General features: G+C 50.3%; 1 protein-coding gene across 2 annotated transcripts; it reads right to left on the minus strand.

The window, feature by feature from the left end:
* Positions 1 to 16,228: 16,228 nt before the first annotated feature.
* On the minus strand, positions 16,229 to 21,322 carry C1H1orf216 (chromosome 1 C1orf216 homolog). 2 transcript variants are annotated; one of them, XM_075553824.1, is made up of 3 exons: positions 20,913 to 21,322; positions 17,831 to 18,517; positions 16,229 to 17,309 (listed from the first exon to the last, which is right to left on the minus strand). In XM_075553824.1, the coding sequence occupies exon 2, from the start codon at positions 18,510 to 18,512 to the stop codon at positions 17,832 to 17,834; it is 681 nt and encodes a 226-aa protein (XP_075409939.1). In that variant the 5' UTR covers positions 18,513 to 18,517; positions 20,913 to 21,322; the 3' UTR covers positions 16,229 to 17,309; position 17,831. The 2 variants fall into 2 exon arrangements, with proteins under 2 accessions (XP_075409939.1, XP_075409944.1); XM_075553829.1 differs by having other exon boundaries at positions 16,229 to 18,517; positions 20,913 to 21,317.
* Between the last annotated feature and the right edge of the window lie 622 nt (positions 21,323 to 21,944).

Consider the following 21,944-nt stretch of genomic DNA (forward strand, 5'->3'; position numbering starts at 1 on the left):
GCGGAAGCCCCTCCCTGGCGCAGGGAAACAGTCTTCACTGGAAGCAGACAACTCCCGAAATGAGGGACGCACGTTGCACATTTGTTGTCCAGAGCCTAGAGGGTGGAAGCCCGATTTGCATTTTTTCCATTAACAAGCTGAAGTTGAGTTCGCTTGCCTGGGGAGATAATTTGAGAGGGAAATCTTTGCATATTTTATTTAAAAGCACGCTGCGTTAGGCGGGTAATAATGCAGAGTGTGGCGATTAGGAGAGGCCTGCAGGGGTCCCTCCCCTCCCATCCCCCTTCCTACCAACACCTAGGCCTAGGCACCAGCTTCCCAAGGCCCCAGAGGCAGGTTGGGGGTGGGTCAAGCCTCAGGAACGCTAGACTTTTCCCCGCCCCCCTCAAGAGTGGGGGGCGGGGGCGGGCTGAGGTGGGCAGGAAGGTTGTGGCAGTGGACTGGTCCCGGTGGACGAGTGCTTTGGCGACTCCTGCCCTAGGAACAAGTCTATGAGCCAGCCAGGAGACCATGCCGCCACCTTGGCTTTTAAAGGACACCAGAGGGACCCAGAGGGGGCCTTTCCCGGGACTAGAATTACCCTAAGCAGCCCCAGCGTCAAAGCCCACTAGTGGCGCTAAGGTAAAGCCCCTGGAAGGGAAAAGGGACTGGTAGGGGCGCCTGCCAAAACTGCAAGGTGGCGAAGGTTCTGAGGCTTGGGCTGGGTGTCACAAGAGGACCCAGAGGACTCATTAGCCTGAGGGCCTGTGCAGCCCTCTTGAAACAGTGGAGGCTGACGTCACCATCACAGATGCCTCAGTCAACTATTGGGATAAAGTGATTATGCTTTGGTTGAAAACAGGAAAGAAGAAAGGAGGGAGGGAGGGGAGGGAAGAAGGAAACAGGTTGGGTAATTACCTCTTTAACAGCCCTGGTGGCTCAGTGGTTAAGCCCCATCTCTTGTGGCTTCTCTGTCCTAATCTACTTTTCTTATATCAAAGCTGAAGGGTTTAAAACACACCCAGTATTAATATGGCCTTTCAGCATAACAAGGGGGAGCCCTGGTGGCATAATGGTTATGCTTTGGACTATGACCCACAGGTCTGCAGTTCAAGACCACCAGGTGCTCTGTGGGAGAAAGACTGTAAAGAGTTGGAAGTCTTGGAAAACCACAGAGGCAGTTCTAGCCTGCCCTATAGGGCTGCCGTGAGTCAGAATCAACTCGATGGCAGGGAGTTGGGTTTTTTGTTTATTTTAACGTTAACAAAGAAAAAAACATTCCTAAATGGGGGGTTATATCCACAAGTGTAAGGATTAGTATTTATAACATTTTTGAGAGATACAATTCAATCTGTAACTTATCTATAAAGTGGGGGTGATAATAGTCTCTTCCTAGGGTCACTGAAGATTCAATGAGTCAAAGCATGTAAAGCATCAAGAATGGTGTCTGCATCCACCTGGACACGGAATAAGTCATCTTTGCACTTATTTCTGTTGTCATTTGGTGGAGGCTGGTTGGGCTATAAAGGAGAAGGGATTGGGAAAGAAGCTGCAGAGAATGGATGAGGGTCAGCTGGCTATGGGGATGGGACTAACTCAAGGATGAGACAGGAATAAAATGAGAGCATGATATTAAACACACACATTAGGGGAAGGTTCTTCCCCTGGAGGAGAGAGAGACTTCCCTACAGATAGCACCCTGAACCAGACTTCCTAAACTGTGAGAAAATAAATTTCTGTTAATTAAGTAGTTACCTAACCCTATAATGTCTGAATTTTTAATTTCAGGGAAAAATTTTTGTTTTATTCTTTCACAGTTATCAATATATATTAATATTTATATTTAATGAAATGTTACAAAAACATGCTTAGCGTTATAGGCCTAAGACTATATATGGAAAAGGGGTTGGGGTGGTGGGGGCAGGGAGGGCTAGGAGTGTGGAGGCCTGCACAGGATCCGGAGGGCCTATGGGAGGAGTCGAAGGTGTGAGGATGAGGTTGCGGGGGACTGAGGATGTGATGGGGTGAGGACACACCACAGGAAGGGTTGTATATAGGATTTAGAGGTGAGGTAGGGTAGGCCATAGGGCAATCATGAGCACATGAAGAGTCTGAGCACCTGCTTGGGTTTCTTCTGAAGACTCATCTGCCTCAGATTAGACCACAGTTTCAGGACATTGAATCCTCAAGGGCACAATTCTTGGAGTCCTTTCTAACATCTCTCCTCAAAACCAAAAGTCCCAAACCCACTGGTGAAAAGACACCTGAGCTTCCTCACAGGTGCTAGACACACACCTGCATGTTCTGGAGCATATTGTATGCTATTTGGGTGAAGTCACTAGAGTACCCCACTTATCTTCAGGACCACTCAGAACTCCACAGTGTGTGTGTGTGTGTGTGTGTGTGTGTGTGTGTGTGTGTTTTGAAGGACCTTTGTTGGCTTTGAAATGAAGCCCAAGGCCTTGGGCACAAAGGACTGGTCTGGCGCTCGAGATTCATATGGATTACTACACCCCCCCCCCCACACACACACACACACACTGTGGAGTTCTGAGTGGTCCTGAAGATAAGCGTGGTACTCTAGTGACTTCATCACACTGCTCAGCATTCCAGGAAATGGTGATAGGAGCAAGATTTTGTTAACAGTTATATAGATGAAACTTGCTTGATCGATAAAAAAACAGTGACAGCCTGGCTCAAAAAGAATCCTGAGCCTGGGGCAGTGCTGTTTCTGAAACCCTGTTTCTGTGCTTCCCCAGAGCTTCCCCTGTTTCTGCACTCTTCCTCCAGATTAGTATCGGGACCTCTGTCAACTCTTTCCTCACGGCCCTTACTCCTCTCCACCCCTGTCTCTCTGTTCTCTGTGTTTTCACGGTCATGTCCCTCCCAATGGTCCCTGGAACACTGACTCTCTGAGATGATCCACGTAGAAAGTAAAACAAAATGTGTGCGTGGGGGGGGTGGTGAGTGCTAGGGGAGAAGTTTCCTATGCTCAAAACCTGGGTCAATAAACATCCTGACACATGGAGAAAATATTGACGTTGAAAGGATTTATTTTTACTTGGCTCCATAATCAGTGTTCATGGAAACAGCAGTCAAGAAACCAAATGTATTACATTGGGCAAACCTGCTGCACAAGACCTCTTAAAGCAGCGGTTCCCAACCTGTGGGTCGCGACTCCTTTGGGGTTGAATGACCCTTACACAGGAGTCGTCTGATTCATAACAGTAGCAAAATTATAATTATAAAGTAGCAACGTAAATAATTTTATGGTTGGGGGTCACCACACATGAGGAACTGTATTAAAGGGTCGCGGTGTTAGGAAGGTTGAGAACCACTGTCTTCGAGCGCTAAAGATCAAAGACGCTACTTTGAAGAGGACAGACAGAGGTGTGCCTAATGCAGCCATGGCGTTTGCCATCGTCCCATGTGCACATGAAAGCTGTACAGTGAACGGGGCAGACTGCAGGAGCATGATGCTTTCCCGCAAGCTGTTGGTGAATCATACTGAAAGTAGTGCAGACCGCCAGAGGAACAAACAAATCCATCTCTGAGGAAATAAAGCCAACGGGTCCTTAGAAGCTAGCATCTCATCTACTTTGAACATGCTATCAGGAGGGGCCAGTCTGGGCAAGTTGGTCTGCATGCATGGCAAAGCAGAGTATCAGCGGAGAAAGAGGAAGGCCCTCAAAGAAATGGGTAGAATTTGGGATCATGATAGTGGGTGAGGGGCTGGGCATTGAAGAAGTAGAGGGAAATTCTGTTTCATTGGCGCTATACTGCACCCTGCCTGGCTTGTCTCCTGTCCATGGCCCTTCTGTAAGGGGATGTGCAATTGCCTACAGACAGACTTTGGGTCTCCACTCTGCACTCCCCCTCATTCACAATGATAGATTTTTTGTTCATTGATGCCTGATACCTAATCCCATTGACACCTCATGATCACACAGGCCAGTGTGCTTCTTCCATGTGGGCTTTGTTGCTTCTCAGCTAGATGGCCACTTGTTTATCTTCAAGCATTTAAGACCCCAGACGCTGTAGCTTTTGATAGCTGGGCACCATCAGCTTTCTTCACCATATTTGTTTATGCACCCACTTTGTCTTCAGCGATTGTGTCAGGAAGGTGAGCATCATGGAATGTCAGGTTAATAGAACAAAGTGCTCTTGCATCGAGGGAGTACTTGAGTAGAGGCCTAATGTCTGTCTGCTACCTTAATACTAAACCTTTAAATATATTCACAAATCTGGCTAGACCAGAACATGTACATGGGTACAGATAAAAGCTGAAAACACAGGGAATCCAGGACAGATAAACCCCTCAGGACCAATATTGAGAGCCATACCAGGAGGGGAAGAGGAAGGTTGGGGGAGAAAGGGGAAACTTATCATAATGATCTACATATAACCCCCTCCCAGGGGGATGGACAACAGAAAAGTGGGTAAAAGGAGACATTGGTCAGTAAGACATGAAAAAATAGTAACAATTTATAAATTATCAAGGGTTCATGAGAGAGGGAGGGTGGGGGGTAGACCCGGAAAAATACGAGAAGCTGATACCAAGGGCTCAAGTAGAAAGAAAATGTTTGAAAATGATGATGGCAGCAAATGTGCTTGCCACAATGGTTAGATGTATGGATTGTGATGAGCTTTAAGAGCCCCCAATAAAATGATTTTTAAAAAGGAGTGGGTTGATACAGTGGCTGTTCCAGCAGGCTCAAGCGTAACAACTGTGAAGATGGCACAGGACCAGGCGGTGTTTTGTTTGTCATCTATAGGATCACTGCACATGGGAACCAACTCGACTGCACCTAGCAAAAAACATACTCCAACATGGGATCCCTTGGGTGGTGTAAAAGGTTAACACACACTTCACTGCTAACTGAAAAGTTGGGGGCCTATGTCCCCACCTTCTGGTCACACAAATCTTTCACTGACCACCTCTCCGAATGGGCTCTGGAAAGTGCTTCCACAGCATAACTTCTGCCAGCACTCATCACACTGCACTCACTGTCTGTCTGTCTGTCTGCCCTGCGAGGTCCCCGCAGACTCGGGCTGTAGCTGGTTCATCTGTGTGCCCAGTGCCTGCAGAGGGTCTGGCCCGTGTTACACAATAACGATCTGATGAACGCAGTAAGTTCCTGCCTCTCACTAAGGGGCAGATGTGAAGAGCATCTCAGAAGTGGTTCTTGGTGCCACCTGGATGGAGGTGACAATGGTAGCAGTAGTAGGTGACACAGATATGCCTACAGAGTGTGGAGTCCTGACGCTCAGGAAAGGCCCCTCTTCCTGAGGGGTCTAGAGGCTGAGATGTTGGGTGCGGAGTGAAGTAACCTCACAGGCCCAGAGTGTCCCCTATCATCGCTGAGGCCTGAGGGAACTCAAAGGACAGAATTTCATTAGTACCCTTTTTCCAGCCTGGGAGACCAGTTGCCTTGTGTGTTTGGGCCAGCACGCAACCATCTTTGAAGGGTCTGGTTTTCCTGAATGGGTCATAGGTTCCTGGACATTGGGGTTCAGATGGGTGGTTGTGTGAGGAACAGGCTAGTCAGAAATATTTCATTCCCCACGGTAATGGGATGATCCCATGACAGTTCTTGAAGGTCTCTGTGGACTAGACTGTATGTGTAGAGCCTCAGAGCCTGCAGGAAGATGAGGCCAGAGAGGATGGAGGCGCCAGCTCAGGGCCTTGTCAGCCACTGGAGACCCTTGGGATGTCTCAAGTTGGGGAGGGAGAGGGCCAGATACTCTTTTAGAAGGAGGCTCTGCAGTGTGGGGAGTGGATGGGCAAGTGCCGGACGGGTAGCTGTTTTAGTTGCCCCTATGAGGGGCCGGGGCCTGAACCAAGGCGGTGGGAGTCAGAACGGAGGGAGAGGCATGGGCATCGAATGGTCAGCCCTCGGCGATCAGTGGGGTGAGCCCTGAAGGGGAAGACCGTGGCCTATGGCCAATGGAGAAGCACATTTGTGGGCCATGAAGCCTTTGAACGTATCGGGCTCAGGTTCCAGTCGCAGAAGGTAGAGCTGTTTGGGGGTCATGTAGGTGGAGCTGTCCGGGGAGCACTGGGACATGCGGGTGGGGGGTCAAGGTGGAGGAGACAGGGCATGGGCTTCTGAGGATGGGTGGGAAATGAAGGCTTGGACCCACCTCGCCCTCACTGCCATCAAGTCCGTTCACCTTGGTGCCCCTTTGGGTTTCCCAGGCTGGAAATCTTTACCGAAGCAGAAAGCCTCATCTTTCTCCCCTGAAGGGCTTGGTGGAGTCAAACTGCTGACCTTGAAGTTGGTGGCCCAAGGCTAACCCACTAGGCCACTAAGCACAGTCTATTGAATGCTGAAGGCTGCTGCTCAGCGGGCAGCTGGGCGAGGATTCGGATTCGAGGCCAGCAGAACAGCTGGGGCTGCGCCAGCCTGCTACCTCGCACCCCCACCCCTGCCCCCGCCCCCCACAAATCCAAACCCGCCCCCTTGTTCCCTCCCATCACCCCCCCATCCCCTCCCAACCGCCCTCCCCAGTTTTCCCCTCCCTCAGCCTCGGGGTTAATCCGCCCCCTTCCCCTCCCCCAGATTAGGGGCGCTGCCCCAGTTTTGTGCGCCCGAGTGCGAGTGCCCAGAGGCAAAAACCCCGGGACCCTGCGTGGCGGCCTTCCGGGCAGCTGAGCTTGGGGATGGCAGAGAGATACAAAAGGCGGGTGCCGGCTGCAGCTGCTCCGTGAGGGGCCGGGACAAAGGGCCTGCTGGCGGCCACGGGCCTGGGCCGTTGTGCTTGAGATTAGGCTCAGCGGTAGCCGGGCTGGGCACGTTTGAGGTGCCTGGGCCCCGCCTGCCTGCCACCCTCTATGCTGGGGCAATGGGGGCAGGGGAGACAGTCCCTTTGTGGCAGAACACCAGCTGAAGACAGAGCTCCAGCCCGCTCTCTTCCTTCTCCGCCCCCACCCCACCCACACAGTGCACTGTCACCGCCTGCTCCCACCCCAGGCCTCCAGCCTCCCATCAATCTAGGCGAGGAGGGGAGTGCTGCCAGGTATCTCAGGCTGGGGGCGGGGGGAGAAGGGGGGGGCTGAGGAAGATGGGGATAAGGTCCTGGAGAAGAGGGGCCATCTGACTTGACTTTCTAAACCCTAAAGCAGCGCAGGGCATGGACACCTACCTAGGCTGGGCACAGGGGGCAGGGGTTGCATGCATGTGGGACCATTTCCAGCATATATTGCTGTGTGTCGACGGGTACCTGGTGTGTGTGGGCATGTATTCCAATGTGGGAACACCAACATTGTGTACTCAGCTAGTAGTTGAAAGTCTGGTGATGATTGGAATCCACCCAGTTGTACTGTGGAAGAAAGGCCTGGAGATCTACTTCCTTAAGATTGTTGTCAGAATACAACACAGAGACATATATATGCACACCTATGTTTATCACTGCAGTTTCCATAGTAGCACAGAACATGGAAATAACTCCCAAATCCTATTAGAGAGGAAGGAATGGACAGACTCCATACAGTGGAATATTATGTATCAATAAAACAGTGACAGTTCTCCCGCACACAGCAAGCTATGGACAAAACAAGAGAACATTATGCTTAGCAACTTAGACCATCATACAAAGCTAAGTATTTAATAACACCATTATTCTAAGGGAAAACGTGATGTCTACACCCAAAGATAAGATTTGAAGACTACAGGGAGGCCAGGGACCTGGCGGGAACAGGGAGAGGAGAGGGGGAGGCTATGAGGAGGGAGAATGTGAACAAGGTGGGGGAGAAAGAACCACATATATGGAGGGTTTAACAGGGCATTGTTTTGAGATTCATTTCTTGAGATGGGCTGTGTAAATATGTGCAGTATACTTAAAAAAAAAATCCCTCCAGGTTCCTTATCCCTCAAACCTAAACACTGGTCTGATTGGGAAACTGAAAAGGACGTGAAGTCTGACATGACAAACAAAGATTGTTGTTGTCTGCCAGGGAGCCAATTCCCACTCATGCAGCACCCTGCGCTCCCAGCATAACTGCTCCCGAATCATTTGACACTCCCATTAACCTCAGAGAGGTACTATTATTGTCCCCATTTCACAGTTGAGAAAAGTGAGGCACAACTAGCAAGTAGAAGCTCCAAGGCATATGGCTTAAAACGCCATCCAAGAGGCTGGAAAGCGGACTACTAAAGGAGAGCTAGGAGGGAGCAAGCAGATTGGGCCTAGGGTCTAAGAGAACCTCTTAGACCCAAAGACAGCAAGCAGCAGCAGAAGAGAAACAGCAGCTGCAGAGTCAGCAGAAGCAGGAGACCTCTGTGAGGCAACAGGGGACTTCTTGACACAGGGAGCAAAGTGGCTACAGGGGGTCTACTGATGCACTGAGAGAGAGACGTAGGTTTGTCTCGCATTCACTTCATAGGAATCAGTCTTGGGTTGCTAATGCGGATTTTGGTTCTCCTTACACGTTGGCAGGAGCCCTAAAGGCATAGTGGTTTCGTGTTAGGCTGCCAACTGCAAGGTAAGCAGTTCGAAACCATTAGCTTCTCTGAGAGAGAAAGACAGGGCTTTCTATTCCCCTTAAGAGTTATAGTTTCCAATGGGGAGCTGATATCAGGGGCTCACGTGGGAAGAGAATGCTTTGAAAATGATGGCAGCATATGTGCAAATGTGCTTGACACACGGGATGAATGTATGGATTGTCATAAAAGATGTAAGAGTCTCCAATAAAAGTATTTGGGGAAAAAATTAATTCAATGCAAAAAAAAAAAGAGTTACAGTCTCAGAAACTCACAGGGGCAGTTCTACCCTGTTCTATCGGGTCACTATCTGTTGGCCTGGACTCAGTGGCAGTTTTGGGGTTTTTTAGTTGTTGCTTTTTGGGGAAGGGTTTCCACCTGGTAAATTTAAGCTCAGATGCCTCCACCATGCCATTTTATAATCCCTGCTTAGGACAACCTCATGATATGTGTCAAAGAGCTGCTTCAAAAATGGATTACCAAAAAAAGATGACCTGGCTTTTCTCCTGAGGCCCCAGTAGGTGGAACCAGCCCCAGTCTGCCGGTTAGCAGAATGTTAAACTGTGCCTCACCCAGGGATTGTGCCCATGCTTGACAGGGCTGGCCTATTTGTGGTCCCTAGAGATAAAGTTCTCAAGAGGACCTAGCCCTTCTTCTTGTCAGCCCCAGTCTCGAAGGACCCGGGCTGCAATCCCTTCCCTGTTTCCTCTGGTCACTAAGGTTCTGCTCAGGACGGTGTGATCTGCCCCTGCTGGTCTCTGGCTACAGTCACATCCTTCATTCTAGCAGAAGGTAGGACAGACTGACCAAGACCCTCCCTAGTAAAACACTCCTGAAGATTAACGAACAGACCTTGAACTATTTACAGTCTTTTCTTTTTCTTTTTTTGTCATTGGTTTTTTTGTTGTTGTTTTGTTGCTTTCTCTTGTTCTGTCTTGTTTTTGTGCATATTATTATCTCTGCAAGTCTATCTAGATAAAATAGGCTGGATGAGCAATCTGGAGGAGAAAACTACGGGACCCACAGTTCCAGGGGGAACATGGGAGAGGGCGAGGCAGGGGGAAAAGGAAGTGGGTGATAACAAACCCAGGGACTAGGGAACAAGTGATCCAAAATCAGTGGTGAGGGGGGTGTAGGAGGGCTGGTAGGGCTTGATCAAGGACAATGTAACTGAGAGGAATTACTGAAACCCAATGAAGGCTGAGCATGATAGTGGGAGAAGAGGACAGTAAAAGGAAATACAGGAAAGAACTAAGAGGCAAAGGGCATTTATAGAAGTCTAAATATAGACATGTACATATGTAAATATATATATATATATATATATGGATGGGGAAATAGATCTATGTGCATATATTTATAGGTTTAGTATTAAGGTAGCAGATGGACATTGGGCCTCCACTCAAGTACTCCCTCAACGCAAGAGCACTTTGTTCTGTTAACGTAGCATTCCATGATGCTCACCTTCCCGACACTATCGCTGAAGACAAAGCAGATGTATAAGCAAATGTGGTGGAAAAAGCTGATGGTGCCCAGCTATCAAAACATATAGTGTCTGGGGTCTTAAAGGCTTGAAGATAAACAAGCGGCCATCTAGCTCAGAAGCAACAAAGCCCACATGGAAGAAGCACACTAGCCTGTGTGATCACAAGGTGTCGATGGGATCAGGTATCATCAAAGAACAAAAAAATCATATCATTGTGAATGAGGGGGAGTGTGGAGTGGGGACCCACAGCCCATCTGTAGGCAAATGGACACCCCCTTACAGAAGGGTTGTGGGGAAGAGATGAGCAGTCAGGGTGCAGTGTAGCAATGATGAAACATACAACTTTCCTCTAGTTCTTTAATGCTTCCTCCCCACCCACTATCACAATCCCAATTCTACCTTACAAATCTGGCTAGACCAGAGGATGTACACTGGTACAGATAGGAACTGGAAACACAGGGAATCCAGAACAGATGATTCCTTCAGGATCAATGGTGAGAGTGGCAATTCTGGGAGGGTGGGGTAGAGAGGGGGAACCGATTACAAGGATCTTCATATAACCTCCTCCCTGGGAGATGAACAACAGAAAAGTGGGTGAAGGGAGAAGTCAGACTGTTAGATATGACAAAATAATAATTTATAAATTATCAAGGGTTCGCGAGGGAGGGGGGCAGGAAGGGAGAGGAAAAACGAGCAGATACCAAGGGCTCAAGTAGAAAGCAAATGTTTTGAGAATGATGATGGCAACAAATGTACAAATGTGCTTTACACAATGGATGGATGTATGGATTATGTTAAGATTTGTCCAAGTCCCCAATAAAATGATTAGAAAAAGAAAATCCTCCCTAGTGCAGGAGTCCCTCTGATGTCCCTCCTGTCTGGAGGCTTAAGAAATCCCTCCCTATGCCTGTTAACAAAATCATCTCCCAGTGAAGTCTCTGTCTTCTGGCTTTTCCTCTCTCTAGGGCTTGGAACAGATCCAGCATGAGATTCTGGCTGCAGGTCTCATCTACCTGCACATGCAGACGGGCTGCTCCAGGAGGCCCCTCCTGCACAGGGCCTGGCACAGAGCTGGTGCTTCTCTTTCTAATAGCCACACAGCACCTGCAGGTTCCCTTTCCTCATGGAAATCCTCAAAGGGACCACAGCCAAAGAAATGGAGGCTCTCTAAATAGTCCCTAACCCAGGTCTGCCCCACATGGAACACGCGGCCTCAGGGCTTCCCTCCATCAGACTGAGTGATCCCTTAACCCCGCGGGGGAACCACAAGTTTTGGGGTGTTAGCCTTTATTGGGCTCCTGCCTCCGTTTCCCTGCTGTAAAAGCTGCCAGCTTGGCTGTGACTCTGACTCGCTGCTCTTCCCAGTCACCCTCCTCCCTCACCCTTGCCTAACTCATCAGCTCCCCGGGGTCTGCCCTCAGACCTCCCAAGGACAGGCAGGAGTCTGTAAGCAAGCAATGAATCGCTTTCCTGGTTCTGGTTTTCAAAGCTCGGAGAACAAGGTTACGTCAAGAAATAGTAGGCAGTTTTATTTTTTAAATGCTTCATTTTTTCCATTCAAATTTTAGGTTCAAATTCCTAAAGGAAAAAAATTTAATGAAAGAGTTTACTGCTATTGCAAACGAGTTAGGCATTGGATTGCTAATTGCAAAGTGAGGATTTTAAACCCAGCAGCCATTCCAGGAGCGAGGAGGCTGCCTGCTCCATAAAGGTTGACAATCGGGAAACCCTATATAGAGTCCACGATGGCCCTGGGTCTGGGTTTGGAATTGCAGAAGCACTATAATAACCCTCACTGAACCATATAATGTGTCAGAGGTCCAAGCAGTTTATATGTACATGCCAAAGCCGAGCTCACTGTCACTGAGTGAGACCCAGCAAGACTGTGGGTTTCCAAGACTGTAATTTTTTACAGTTGTAAAAACCACACCTTTGTCTTGTTTGCATGTGTATATAATCCTTTAATCCTCGAAACAACTTTTCTCAGTTTTTAAGATTAGGAAACTGAGGCACAAGGAAATTAATTGACTCACCCAAGGTTGCAGACATTAAGTGAAGGAGCTAAGATCCAAATCCAGGGGTCTGAGGCCAGTCTACATTCTGTCTTCAGACATCTGCAAAGCGAGCCCCTTCTGAAAATGCACCATCTTGTGCTTCAAGGGCTTGATTTTGTGCCACTGTTAGAAGTCTCCATGGATAAAGTTATTAAAATTCAGCTATAACCCCTTGCTAGAACAATGTAATTAATAAATGAAATTTTGTTAAATTTGGTTCAATTTTGTTTCTAAGTGTCAAATGTAGAGATGACAAGAATTATTAACATTTTGGGTCACTGATGAGAGTTTCTGTAAAATGTATACTTTATGAAGTTTAAAGTATCTATTCCTTGTGAGGGCTGAACAAAGGAATAGATATTTTAAACTTCATAAAGTATGTATTTCTCTGAAAGACTTCAGTTTTTTTGGTAAGTGGAATATAATTATATTTGTATAATTTAAGATCAAGGAATTGTGCATTCAATCAAAATACAACTGTGATAGACCATTCTTAGGATGGCCCCGGTGATTGCCACCTCCTGGCAGTGAGAGCCTTGGACAGTGTCCTTGCCTTGAGTAACTTACTTCTAATCAGTCTGAGATGACAGCCCTGAAGGGGTATCACTCGTGATTAGGTTCCATAAAATTGTGATTACTATCGTGCTTTCTGGTCTTGCACTATGGATTGAACTGTGGTCCCCTAAAAGGTGTACTGAAATACTAATTTGTGCTTCCTGTGAACCTGGCCTCATGTGTAAATATGGTCTTTGAAGATGTGACTATCATTGGGAGGGCACACTGCAGTAGGGTGGGTGCTAACCCAGACCAGCTGGTGTTCTTATAGACATCCAGGAACAGGCAAGAGGGAAGGTAGCCATGTGAGGATACATCTGACAAGCCACACATCTCCAAAGAATGTTGTCTAGCATTTCCAGAATCTGGAAGACACAAGAAAGGATCTTCCCTAGAACTAAGAGAGCATGGCTTTGGACTCAGCCTGTAGAATGTGGGACAATATCTTGCTCCTCAGCTGAGCCACCCACTTCGGGGTACTTGCTAGAGCAGACCTCGGAACCAAAATGGAAAGAACACTTTCTCAGGCTGAAAGAACTGAAAGGAAAATCCAAGCTTTGATTGTGCTATGAAAGGACGCAAAGGGCAAAATATTGCACAACCCAGGAAGCTTCAAAAAAAGATGGAAGGAATACGCAGGGTCACTGGACCAAAAGAGGACCGGTCGACAGCCATCTCAAGAGTAGCACATGATCCAGAATGGATGTTATTCAAGGACAGCACCCATGCTGTGTTGGAAGCATTGGCAAAACACCAGGCTCTCGGGATCCACGGAGCACTAATGGGGGTCGTTCGACAGATGCATGCAAACCGGAAAGCATTCTTCCACACCAAGCAATTCAGAAGACAGCTATTTGGTCAAGCGACTACGAGAGATCCATACTGGTGCCCATTCTGAAGAAAGGCGACCCACAGAGTGTGGAGCTTTCAAGCAGTTTCATTAACATCACATGCAAGTAAAATTTTACTTGAGATGATTCAAAAATGGCTGCAACAAGAAATTGCCAGAAATGCAGAAGACCTGGAGTGACGATAATCATTGCTCACACGCTGCCATAAATGGGTCTGGCGGACAGCAGAGAATATTAGGAAGATGCTTGAGTTTCAGCGGCTGTGCAACGGCGTTTCACAGTGTGGACCACGGCAAACTGGATGACATGGAGAATGGGAATCCCAGGACACTTCCATATGCTTGAGAGGCAGGCAGTCGTTCTAAAGAACGAGGGAGTGTTGGGGGGTTTGTAATCAGCAAAGCTGTGTGGCTGGGTTGCAGTCTTTCACCACAAGTATTCCATCTGTACGGTGAGCAAATCATCTGAGAAAATGGACTTGCTTGCTGACAGTGAAGAGGATTGGAGACCCTTCAGAAAGTCAGACTACAGCCTTAGTATGGATTGGGCTTCAACAAAGGGGGAAAAGCCGTACAATTGGACCAATAAGTACATAAACATAGACAAGATTCAAGTTATTAAGGACTTCATTTTACCCGGATCGACAATCAATGCCCATGGAAGCAGCCAGATCACAAATCCAAACAACATGTTGTTGCACTGGACAAATCTACGGGGGAAATTGCTTTGAAAATGCAGAGATGTTACTTTGAAGGCCTAGGTGCACACAACTCAATGCATTTTCAGTCACTTCCTATGCACGTGAAAGCTGGAAGATGGGAAAATTGAGGCCTTTGAGTTACAGGGTTGGCAGAGAATATTGAATGTACCATGGTCTGCGAGGATTAACCTGTGTGTCTTGGAAATACAACCAGAATGCTCCTTAGAATCCAGGACGGTGAGAGTGTCTCTCTTACTTTGGACATCAGTGTGGGTAACCAGTGTGTCGGGGAAATGAAGACCCGCAATGAGAACTGACACCGGCTGCAGTAAAGGACTCAAGCATAATGACCGAGGATGGTCCTGCTGCTGCGCATGGGGCAGCTGTGCGGAAGAGCGGACTCAACAGCGTCCTGCCACAGAAGCTAACGGAGCTTGCATGCTTGGATGAAGTGAGCTGCCCTGTTGGGAAGGCCCAGATAGCAAGGAAGTGTGGGTGACCTACAGCCACTGGGGGGATCTGGAGGCTACCATCAAATGATAGCCCAGACCTTGACCTGACCCTTCGATTTCAGCCTCGTGAGAGACTCTGATACAGAGGACTGAGCGAGGCCGGCCCAGATTCCTGGCCCACAAATACATGTGCATTGTTTTTACCGAGTTTTCAGATAATGTGTTATGCAGCAGTAGATAACTAAGGTACCTTCTTTATAAAAACAATTGTTGAGAAATGAATTATAAGAGCAGTGGAAAGTAGAAGCCATAACGTAGACCAGCAGTAGTGAACGTCTGTGTCGTGTACATGGTAGCAACTATAAATGTGTTAAACCAGCTGAGGACCCAAACTCTATCTTTGCAGTGGTGACTCCAGGGCAGGGTTGAGGGGTATGTGTTATGTCACATCCATGTCCCCTGCCTCAAGCCCAAGGTGCCTTTGGGTGGACACTCCCTCTTGGGTCAGGGACTCTTCCACAGTGCTACCAGGGCTCTCCATCTTTAGGGAGCTTTCAGGGCGAAGGCCAACTCCACTCTGCCAGACAGGGTGGCAACCCTCAAGAATCCAAATTATCCTTTCCTATTTTCTCCCCCTGGGGTGCCTGGGAGTGCAAGTGGTAAACACACTTCACTAATGGAAAGATGGGTGGTTCAAGTCCACTCAAGACACCTCACAGGAAAGGCCTGGTGATCTACTTCCCAAACCTCAGCTGGTGAAAGTCCTACAGAGCATAGTTCTGCACGTGGTGTCACCACGGGTAGGAGACAACTTCCTGGCAGCTGAGGCATCTCTGTTCTTTCACTGCCACCTACTTGACTCTGACTCACAATGACTCTCTAGAGCAGCGCTTCTCACCTTCCTCGTGCCACGACCCTTTCAAACAGCTCCTCACGTGGGAGTGACCCTCCAAACAAAAGCATTATTTTCGTTGCTACATCACTGTAATTTTGCTGACTGTTATGAATCAGGCGACCCCTGTGAAAGGGTTGTCTGACCACCAAAGGAGTCGCGACCCACAGGTTGAGAACTGCTGCTTTGGTTGAACTGCCCTTGTGAGTTCCTCAGACTTACTCATGATGGGTGGTTGGTGATTTGGATTTGACCTTGTGGTTAGCAGCCCAAAGCATGACCTACTACGCCCGACAGCTGCGGTCTTCATTATCGAGTGCAACTGTCTTAGAAATACAAGTGGGTGGTGGCTTTACCCAACAAGTTTATTTTCTCACAGTTTGGGAGGCTACAAGTTTGAATCCTGGGCATAGGTTCTAGAGAAAAGCTTGTCTCTCTCGGCTTTAGGAGAAGCTTCGGCTCAGAGGTGATCTACAAGTGGCTGAGCATCTTTCTTCCCCATGTCTACTTGTCCCCATCTTCTGCCGATACCAATCCTTCCTCATTAATGCGCACACAGACAGCCCATTCCCATATGGGGATTGAACCAGAGGTACAAAGAGGTACGGCTTTACAACACACAGTATTGGAGACACACTTCAACCCATAGCATTCCTCCAGTGCCCACCCTCCAGCTCCCCTCTCTAGACTTTGCTCAGAGAGGGAGCTCAGATGATGAAATGGACTGGTGGCCCCCACACGACAGGTGGAGTAAGAAACACATCCTCGAGACATCAGTTGCTCTGCCAGTTTATTTGCCCTGCATTGCACCATAGGCCAGATTCTTACTCGTCATGCAGAAGTTTGACAACAGCCCAGGAGCCCACCATGCTTCACTTACTCCTCACCCCTTTCCCCTGCCCAGCAGGGACAGAAACCCTTAGACACGGAGAGCCACCCATTTTACCAGCGGAAATGTCTCCCTCCCATCCCTCGGATCAGCCTTCCTTGGGTCCCTTTCAGTTCATCCATCAAGATCTTGCATCCTCTTGGCTCCCAGAAGTGAAACAGAAAGCTGGCCAAGTCCTTGGTTCTCCTGGGAATTCACCCTCATTCCACCTCACAGCGCCTTAGCTGGAGTCTTGTCAACATCATGCAGTGAAGGAAGCACCCTAAGCTTCCAGAGGCTCTGCTGTCCCCTGAAAGCCAAGTGCTAGCTCCTCCCAGCCAAGATAGTCAGATTTCAGGGCAAAGGGACCCAATCAATTTGACAGTCAGTGTTGCTACAGCCAGAGAGGCACAGTGAGGGTGGAGGGGTTTTTCCTCCTCTCAATACTCAGTCCATCACTTGTGCGCTCATAAACACACACACATTCCTTTTCATCACAAGTTCAAAGTCAAGATGGGTTCCAATAGTTCCTTCTGTGGTGAAGAGGTTGGCTCACTTGGAAACTGGAATTTTAGAATTCCCGTTGTTTACTGAGTCTGCCACTGGCACCTTCCCCGTGACGTGCCTAAAGGCAGAATTACAGAGGGACAGTCACCTGCCTCCTTCTTTGATCCCTCCCTCTATCATGGTCTCTATCGATGCCCCCCTCTCTCTGCTGCACCCCCGTTTCCCCCATACCAATTCTCCACTAACTGCCCTGACCAAATCACTGCCAAATTGCCACGGCAGGCCAAAGCCACTGACAATCTTGCCATTAGAGACAACAGACTTTGCAGAGAGAGTGGGATAGGTGAGGAGAAGCAGGAGGGGGGGGGGGGGGAAGGAGAGGTGGCCCAGGAAATCCTAGGAGGGAGCAGGGAGGAGTGGCACAACCCTTAGAAGGTGGGCAGCGGGCTAGCTCGCTCTCTTCTCCAGGGGCAAGTGGGGCTCTGTGGAGAAAAAGAGGCTGTGGTGAGCCAGGAAACTCCTCCCAGAAGCCCCGTCCCTCCCAGGTAACTGGATATATATGTGTACACACCTGTTCATGAGCCTGCCTGCAGGCACACACAGCCCTAATACATCCTTCACTTGCACCCCTACACACAGGCCTTCTGCACTCAGTATATCCAACTTTAGCCTGCATACTTAAACTCACTCTTACACACACACACACACACACGGGTCTGTATATAAGCTAGCGTGTGTGTGTGCATACTGCACACTTAGTTCACAGGTGCCTACTGTATTTTCATTCAGGTAATGCATACAGTATATGGTATTTTGAAAGGCACAAGACCTCTTCACTTGTTTGTTTCCTGTATGTACAGTAGCCATACCTACATCTGCACACCTACCTACATGCTAGCATTATATACTCAAGTATGCTCACCTGCATGCATGCCAGGAAATAATCATGTATCTACCACATACACATGCCTTCAAATTCACACACGCACAGGCTCACGCACACCTTAGCCCTGGTCCTGGGATGGTGCTGCCCTCTGCTGGAGACAGCGGATAAGCTCTTTGCGGTTGTCTAGGATGGTGTCAAAGCTCTCTTGGAGGCGGGCCTGCTGGTCAACCAATTGGTGCTGCAGGCCTCGGATCCACTGGAGCAGGGCCAGGCGACGGTACATCACCAAGTGCACGTGGTGCTTCTCCTTCTCTCGCTCTTTGTAGCGCTCCTGAGCCTGCAGCTGTTGCACTGCCTGGGCCACTGAGGGCAGAAGGCCTGAGGGGCCAGGATCTCCAGAGGTCCCACAGGCAGGCTCAGGGCTGCTGCTGAGGCTGTCGATGCTCAGAGAGCTGCTGGCATAGCCGTTGTCCTCCAGCGGGGAGCAGGCCATGCTGACACCCCCCATCTTCTCAGACTGAGCCCTGGGAATCTCTGCCCCTTCTGGGGGACTGCGAACCTCCTCCTCAGGGAGCCCAGGGACGTGGAAGGCCTGGTTGTCAGAGGGCGATTCAGGGGAGCTGCCCATCAGGATGGCTTCCACCTTGGCTGGCATCTTGTGCCAGTTTTCATTGGCATCCTTGGCACTTGCCATGAAGTTGGAGTTGCTGTCTGGTTGGAGTTCGGGCTGGCAGATCCCAGGAGGTGGGCCCTCCGGGAACTGGCCCCCCTCAGCTAGCCCTGGTTGGATGGCAAACATCTGGCCTGTTAAGGAGGAAGCAGAAGGAATCATAGGAGGGCAGGGCAGGGTGCCCGAAGGCATGCCAAACCTGCTGCAGGGGCAACACTGCAAGTATGAATCAAGTTACTCCTCCTAGTCCTTTTCTCCGGACTCGGGTCACATGGCCCCTTGTGATTGTGATGCCCTAGCTTAGAGGTTCACGTCTACCCACAAGCACCTTGAAAGAAAGGTCTGGCAATCTATTTCCCAACAAACCCTGACTGTTCTCGTGCTTCTGCACAGGGTTTTCCCTCAGGCCTTCCTTGGCATACTGGTATCCCCAGCCCCGAGGTGGAGGGTCTTCCATTCTCATTTTATATGCACCTTCCCCAGATAACCCCATCCTCTGTTCTTGTTTCAAGAAGTAGCCATCTACTGGTGACCCCAGGTCTGTCTCCACCCAGATTCAACTGTCCTCCAGCCCTGCAACCTAGATATCCCCCGGCTCCACAGATTGATTCTACACGTCCAACCGGGCCTCCCTCTTCAGTGGTCACAGCCAAAAGGCTCCACTCACCATTCCGCCACCCCAGCCAGAATCCTGGGAGCACCCTGGACCCCTCACTCTCCTTCCTACACCTACCTAATCAGCCACCACATTCTATGGACTGTTCCTCGGTGACTCTGTCTGTGTGGAGGCACAGCCGCTTCCCAACATTCACTTGGGCTCAATGCCGACCACGTCTTACCACATCTTACTGCCCGGCCTTGTCACTGCTCTCCTTGCTTACAGTTATGAAAATGTAAGTGGGAGTTGTTACTGCTCTCTGTGCCCTCCCTAACCTCCTGCTAAATTATGATCCGGCCTACACAGCTCTGTCAGATCCAGCCCACTTCCCACCCCACCAAGCCGCTCCCTTGGCTGACAATCCCCCTTCCTCTCCTCCCTTTCCCAAGCCCTAACCCTTTGCACTTCCACATTCAGCTCTACTATCCCTACCTCGCTGAAGCCTTCCTCAGCGTCTGCCCCCTTCCTCTGGATAGACAAACACACCCGAGTTTAGTTACACCTTCCCCTGCGTCCCCATTGCCCTGGTACACATGGCCTTCTTCCGCGTTTGTTTCCTGGCACTGGCACATGGTTGGTGGCCAATACATCTATTCAACTTCCAAACACAAAACAAAAGCTTCTGTTTCTTGTAATCTCACTCACTGCCACTGAGTCGATGCTAACTCAGAGACCCCATAGGACAGGGTAGAACTGCCCCTGTGAGTTCCTGAGACTGTAACTCTACAGGAGTAGAAAGCTCCATCTTTCTCCCTCAGAAAGGCTGGTGGTTTTGAACAGCTGACCTTGTGGGTGGCAGCCCAATGCATAAGCACTATGCCATCGGGTTCCTTTATCTTGTAAGAGTAGCTTGTAAATCTTGCTCCCAGATTATACTGGAAGCTCCTGGTTACAGTCTCCATTCCATCACCAGGTGGGGCAAATGGTTAATGCACTCAGCTGCTGGCTGAAAGGCTAGAGGTTCAAGTCTACTCAGAGGCAGCTTGGCAGAAAGGTCTGGCGATTCGCCCCCCCCCCCCCCCGAATCAGCCAATGAAAACCCTAAGGAGCACAGGTCTACTCTGACACACGTGGGTGGTCATGCGTCAGGCTCAATCAAGGCAGCAACTGGCACCTAGTTGTAGCCCAGGAGCCGCCACAGACTGGCACTGACCAGGTGTTGGTGCATACTCCCTGAGAGAGAACAGGAGAGAATACAGCGCCTGTGGGCAAGAGGCTAACGCTGACTCTGAATCCTGGGCAAGCGAGTGAGTGCTGCTGGGAGATGTCATGATCCTGTGTCCCTGCACAGGACTGCTCCTCCCTGGGGCCTGGAAGAGATGGCTTGCCACGCCATTCCTGCTTCCCTAAAGGAGGGCTTGAATCACGAAGAGGTTCCTGGGGTTAGAAAGGCTGAGGATCAGTGACGTGAGGGCACTCTGGATGGCGCAGGCACCCTCCCTGCACTGGGTCCAGGTATTAGTTGGGGCTTGGGGGTGGGATAGGGATGACTCTTTTGGAATCTGCACCCACCCCCATTGCTCATCCGTCCAAGCAGAGTTTTTCAAGGTGGCTGGAGATCTTCCCAGCTTCAAACTTTTCCCCCTTAAACGTGGCCCCGAAGGCAGATGAGGGTGATGTTAAGAACCACGGGTTCTGGAGCCCAGATACCTCCGGATCAGGCCTCGCCCCAGCTAATCCACCATTTGCCCTGTAGGGGGTGCCCTGTAAAGACTGGGGCGCGGCAGGATCCCTCCTACCTAGCCTCGCCCTAAAGGGAGCTAAGCCACCCCCGGAAGACCCAATCTCGCAAAGGAGGCGCAGGGCGGCGGCCGCCCCTCCCCCTCCCCTCCCCTCCCCTCCCCCCGCGGCTGAGTCCGCCCCCGACTCACCGCTCGCGGGGCCGCCCGCGCAGCTGGGCCCGATCCCTCCCGGGTCCGCGGGCGGGAGGCTGGCAGGCCGGGGCGTGTGGGCGCGGGCCGGCCGACCGGGGGCGGTGGGTGAGCGGTTGCAGCCCAGCCCCAGGCCCGGCTGCGGAGTCGGCGGCGTCAGCGCGGCGGGCGGGGCGGCGGCCCACGTGGGCGCGTTCCGTTCGCCGCGGAGCTGCGCGCTGCAGCCCCCGGCGGGCACCGTCTCCCCCGCCCCGGGCTTCCTTTCCAGATCCGCTGGGATCGCCTCCCATCCCGGCCCCTCCGCCGTTCCACCTCTCTGCAGACGCGGCGATCTTTCCCAAGGAAAACCCGAGCCTGCGTCGTAAAGTCTTTCCGTGGCTCCGCGGCTCAGGGCACATCTTCCTGGCAGACGCGCCTCGGTGCGCCCACCGGTGCCCCTTTGCCGTGGCGGGGCCTGCCTTCCTTAGGCCTCCGCCTTAAACTCCCCCCCACCTCCCATTTCAGAGCTCTTCCGAAAGAAGCCTTTTCCTCTCTAAGAGCCCTGACGGTGAAGCAGATTTGTCCTAGGGCCACGATGCCTAAGAGCTGTCAGAACACACCAGGTGCTCCGCTGGACAAGGCGCGGCTGCATGCCCGAGAAAACGTCGACTCGGAGACCCTGCAGGGTCGCTGTGCGCAGGAATCACCTGCTGCACTGGGTCGCCCGCCTTTCTATCCTCTTAGGGCACTGTGTTTCTTTCCTCACTGCACTTGTCACAATTAGAATCGACATTAATTTTGTACTTGATTCAAAAACATTTCATGAGAGCTTTGTTCTAAGAGAAAATTCACGCCGGGACAGGTCTTGGGGCATATGCTCTCCAAGCAGATCTCCATCGTCCCTCAGAAGGAAGGATGGCTTCCCCCTTTCGGGAAGAAGGGGACACTTGTGCCCAGGTAAGGAGGAAGCACAGGGTATCCATCATATGGCTCCAAACTCCCGTGGATTCTGCTTCCTCTCTGAGGAAAATGCATGGGCCAAGAGGCCCAGTT

Source organism: Tenrec ecaudatus, chromosome 1, assembly GCF_050624435.1.
Source record: "Tenrec ecaudatus isolate mTenEca1 chromosome 1, mTenEca1.hap1, whole genome shotgun sequence".
Lineage (NCBI taxonomy): Eukaryota > Metazoa > Chordata > Mammalia > Afrosoricida > Tenrecidae > Tenrec > Tenrec ecaudatus.

Coding starts and splice junctions, on each gene's coding strand:
- C1H1orf216 (XM_075553824.1), bottom strand. CDS start 18,512: ATGTTTGCCATCCAACCAGGGCTAGCTGAGGGGGGCCAGTTCCCGGAG.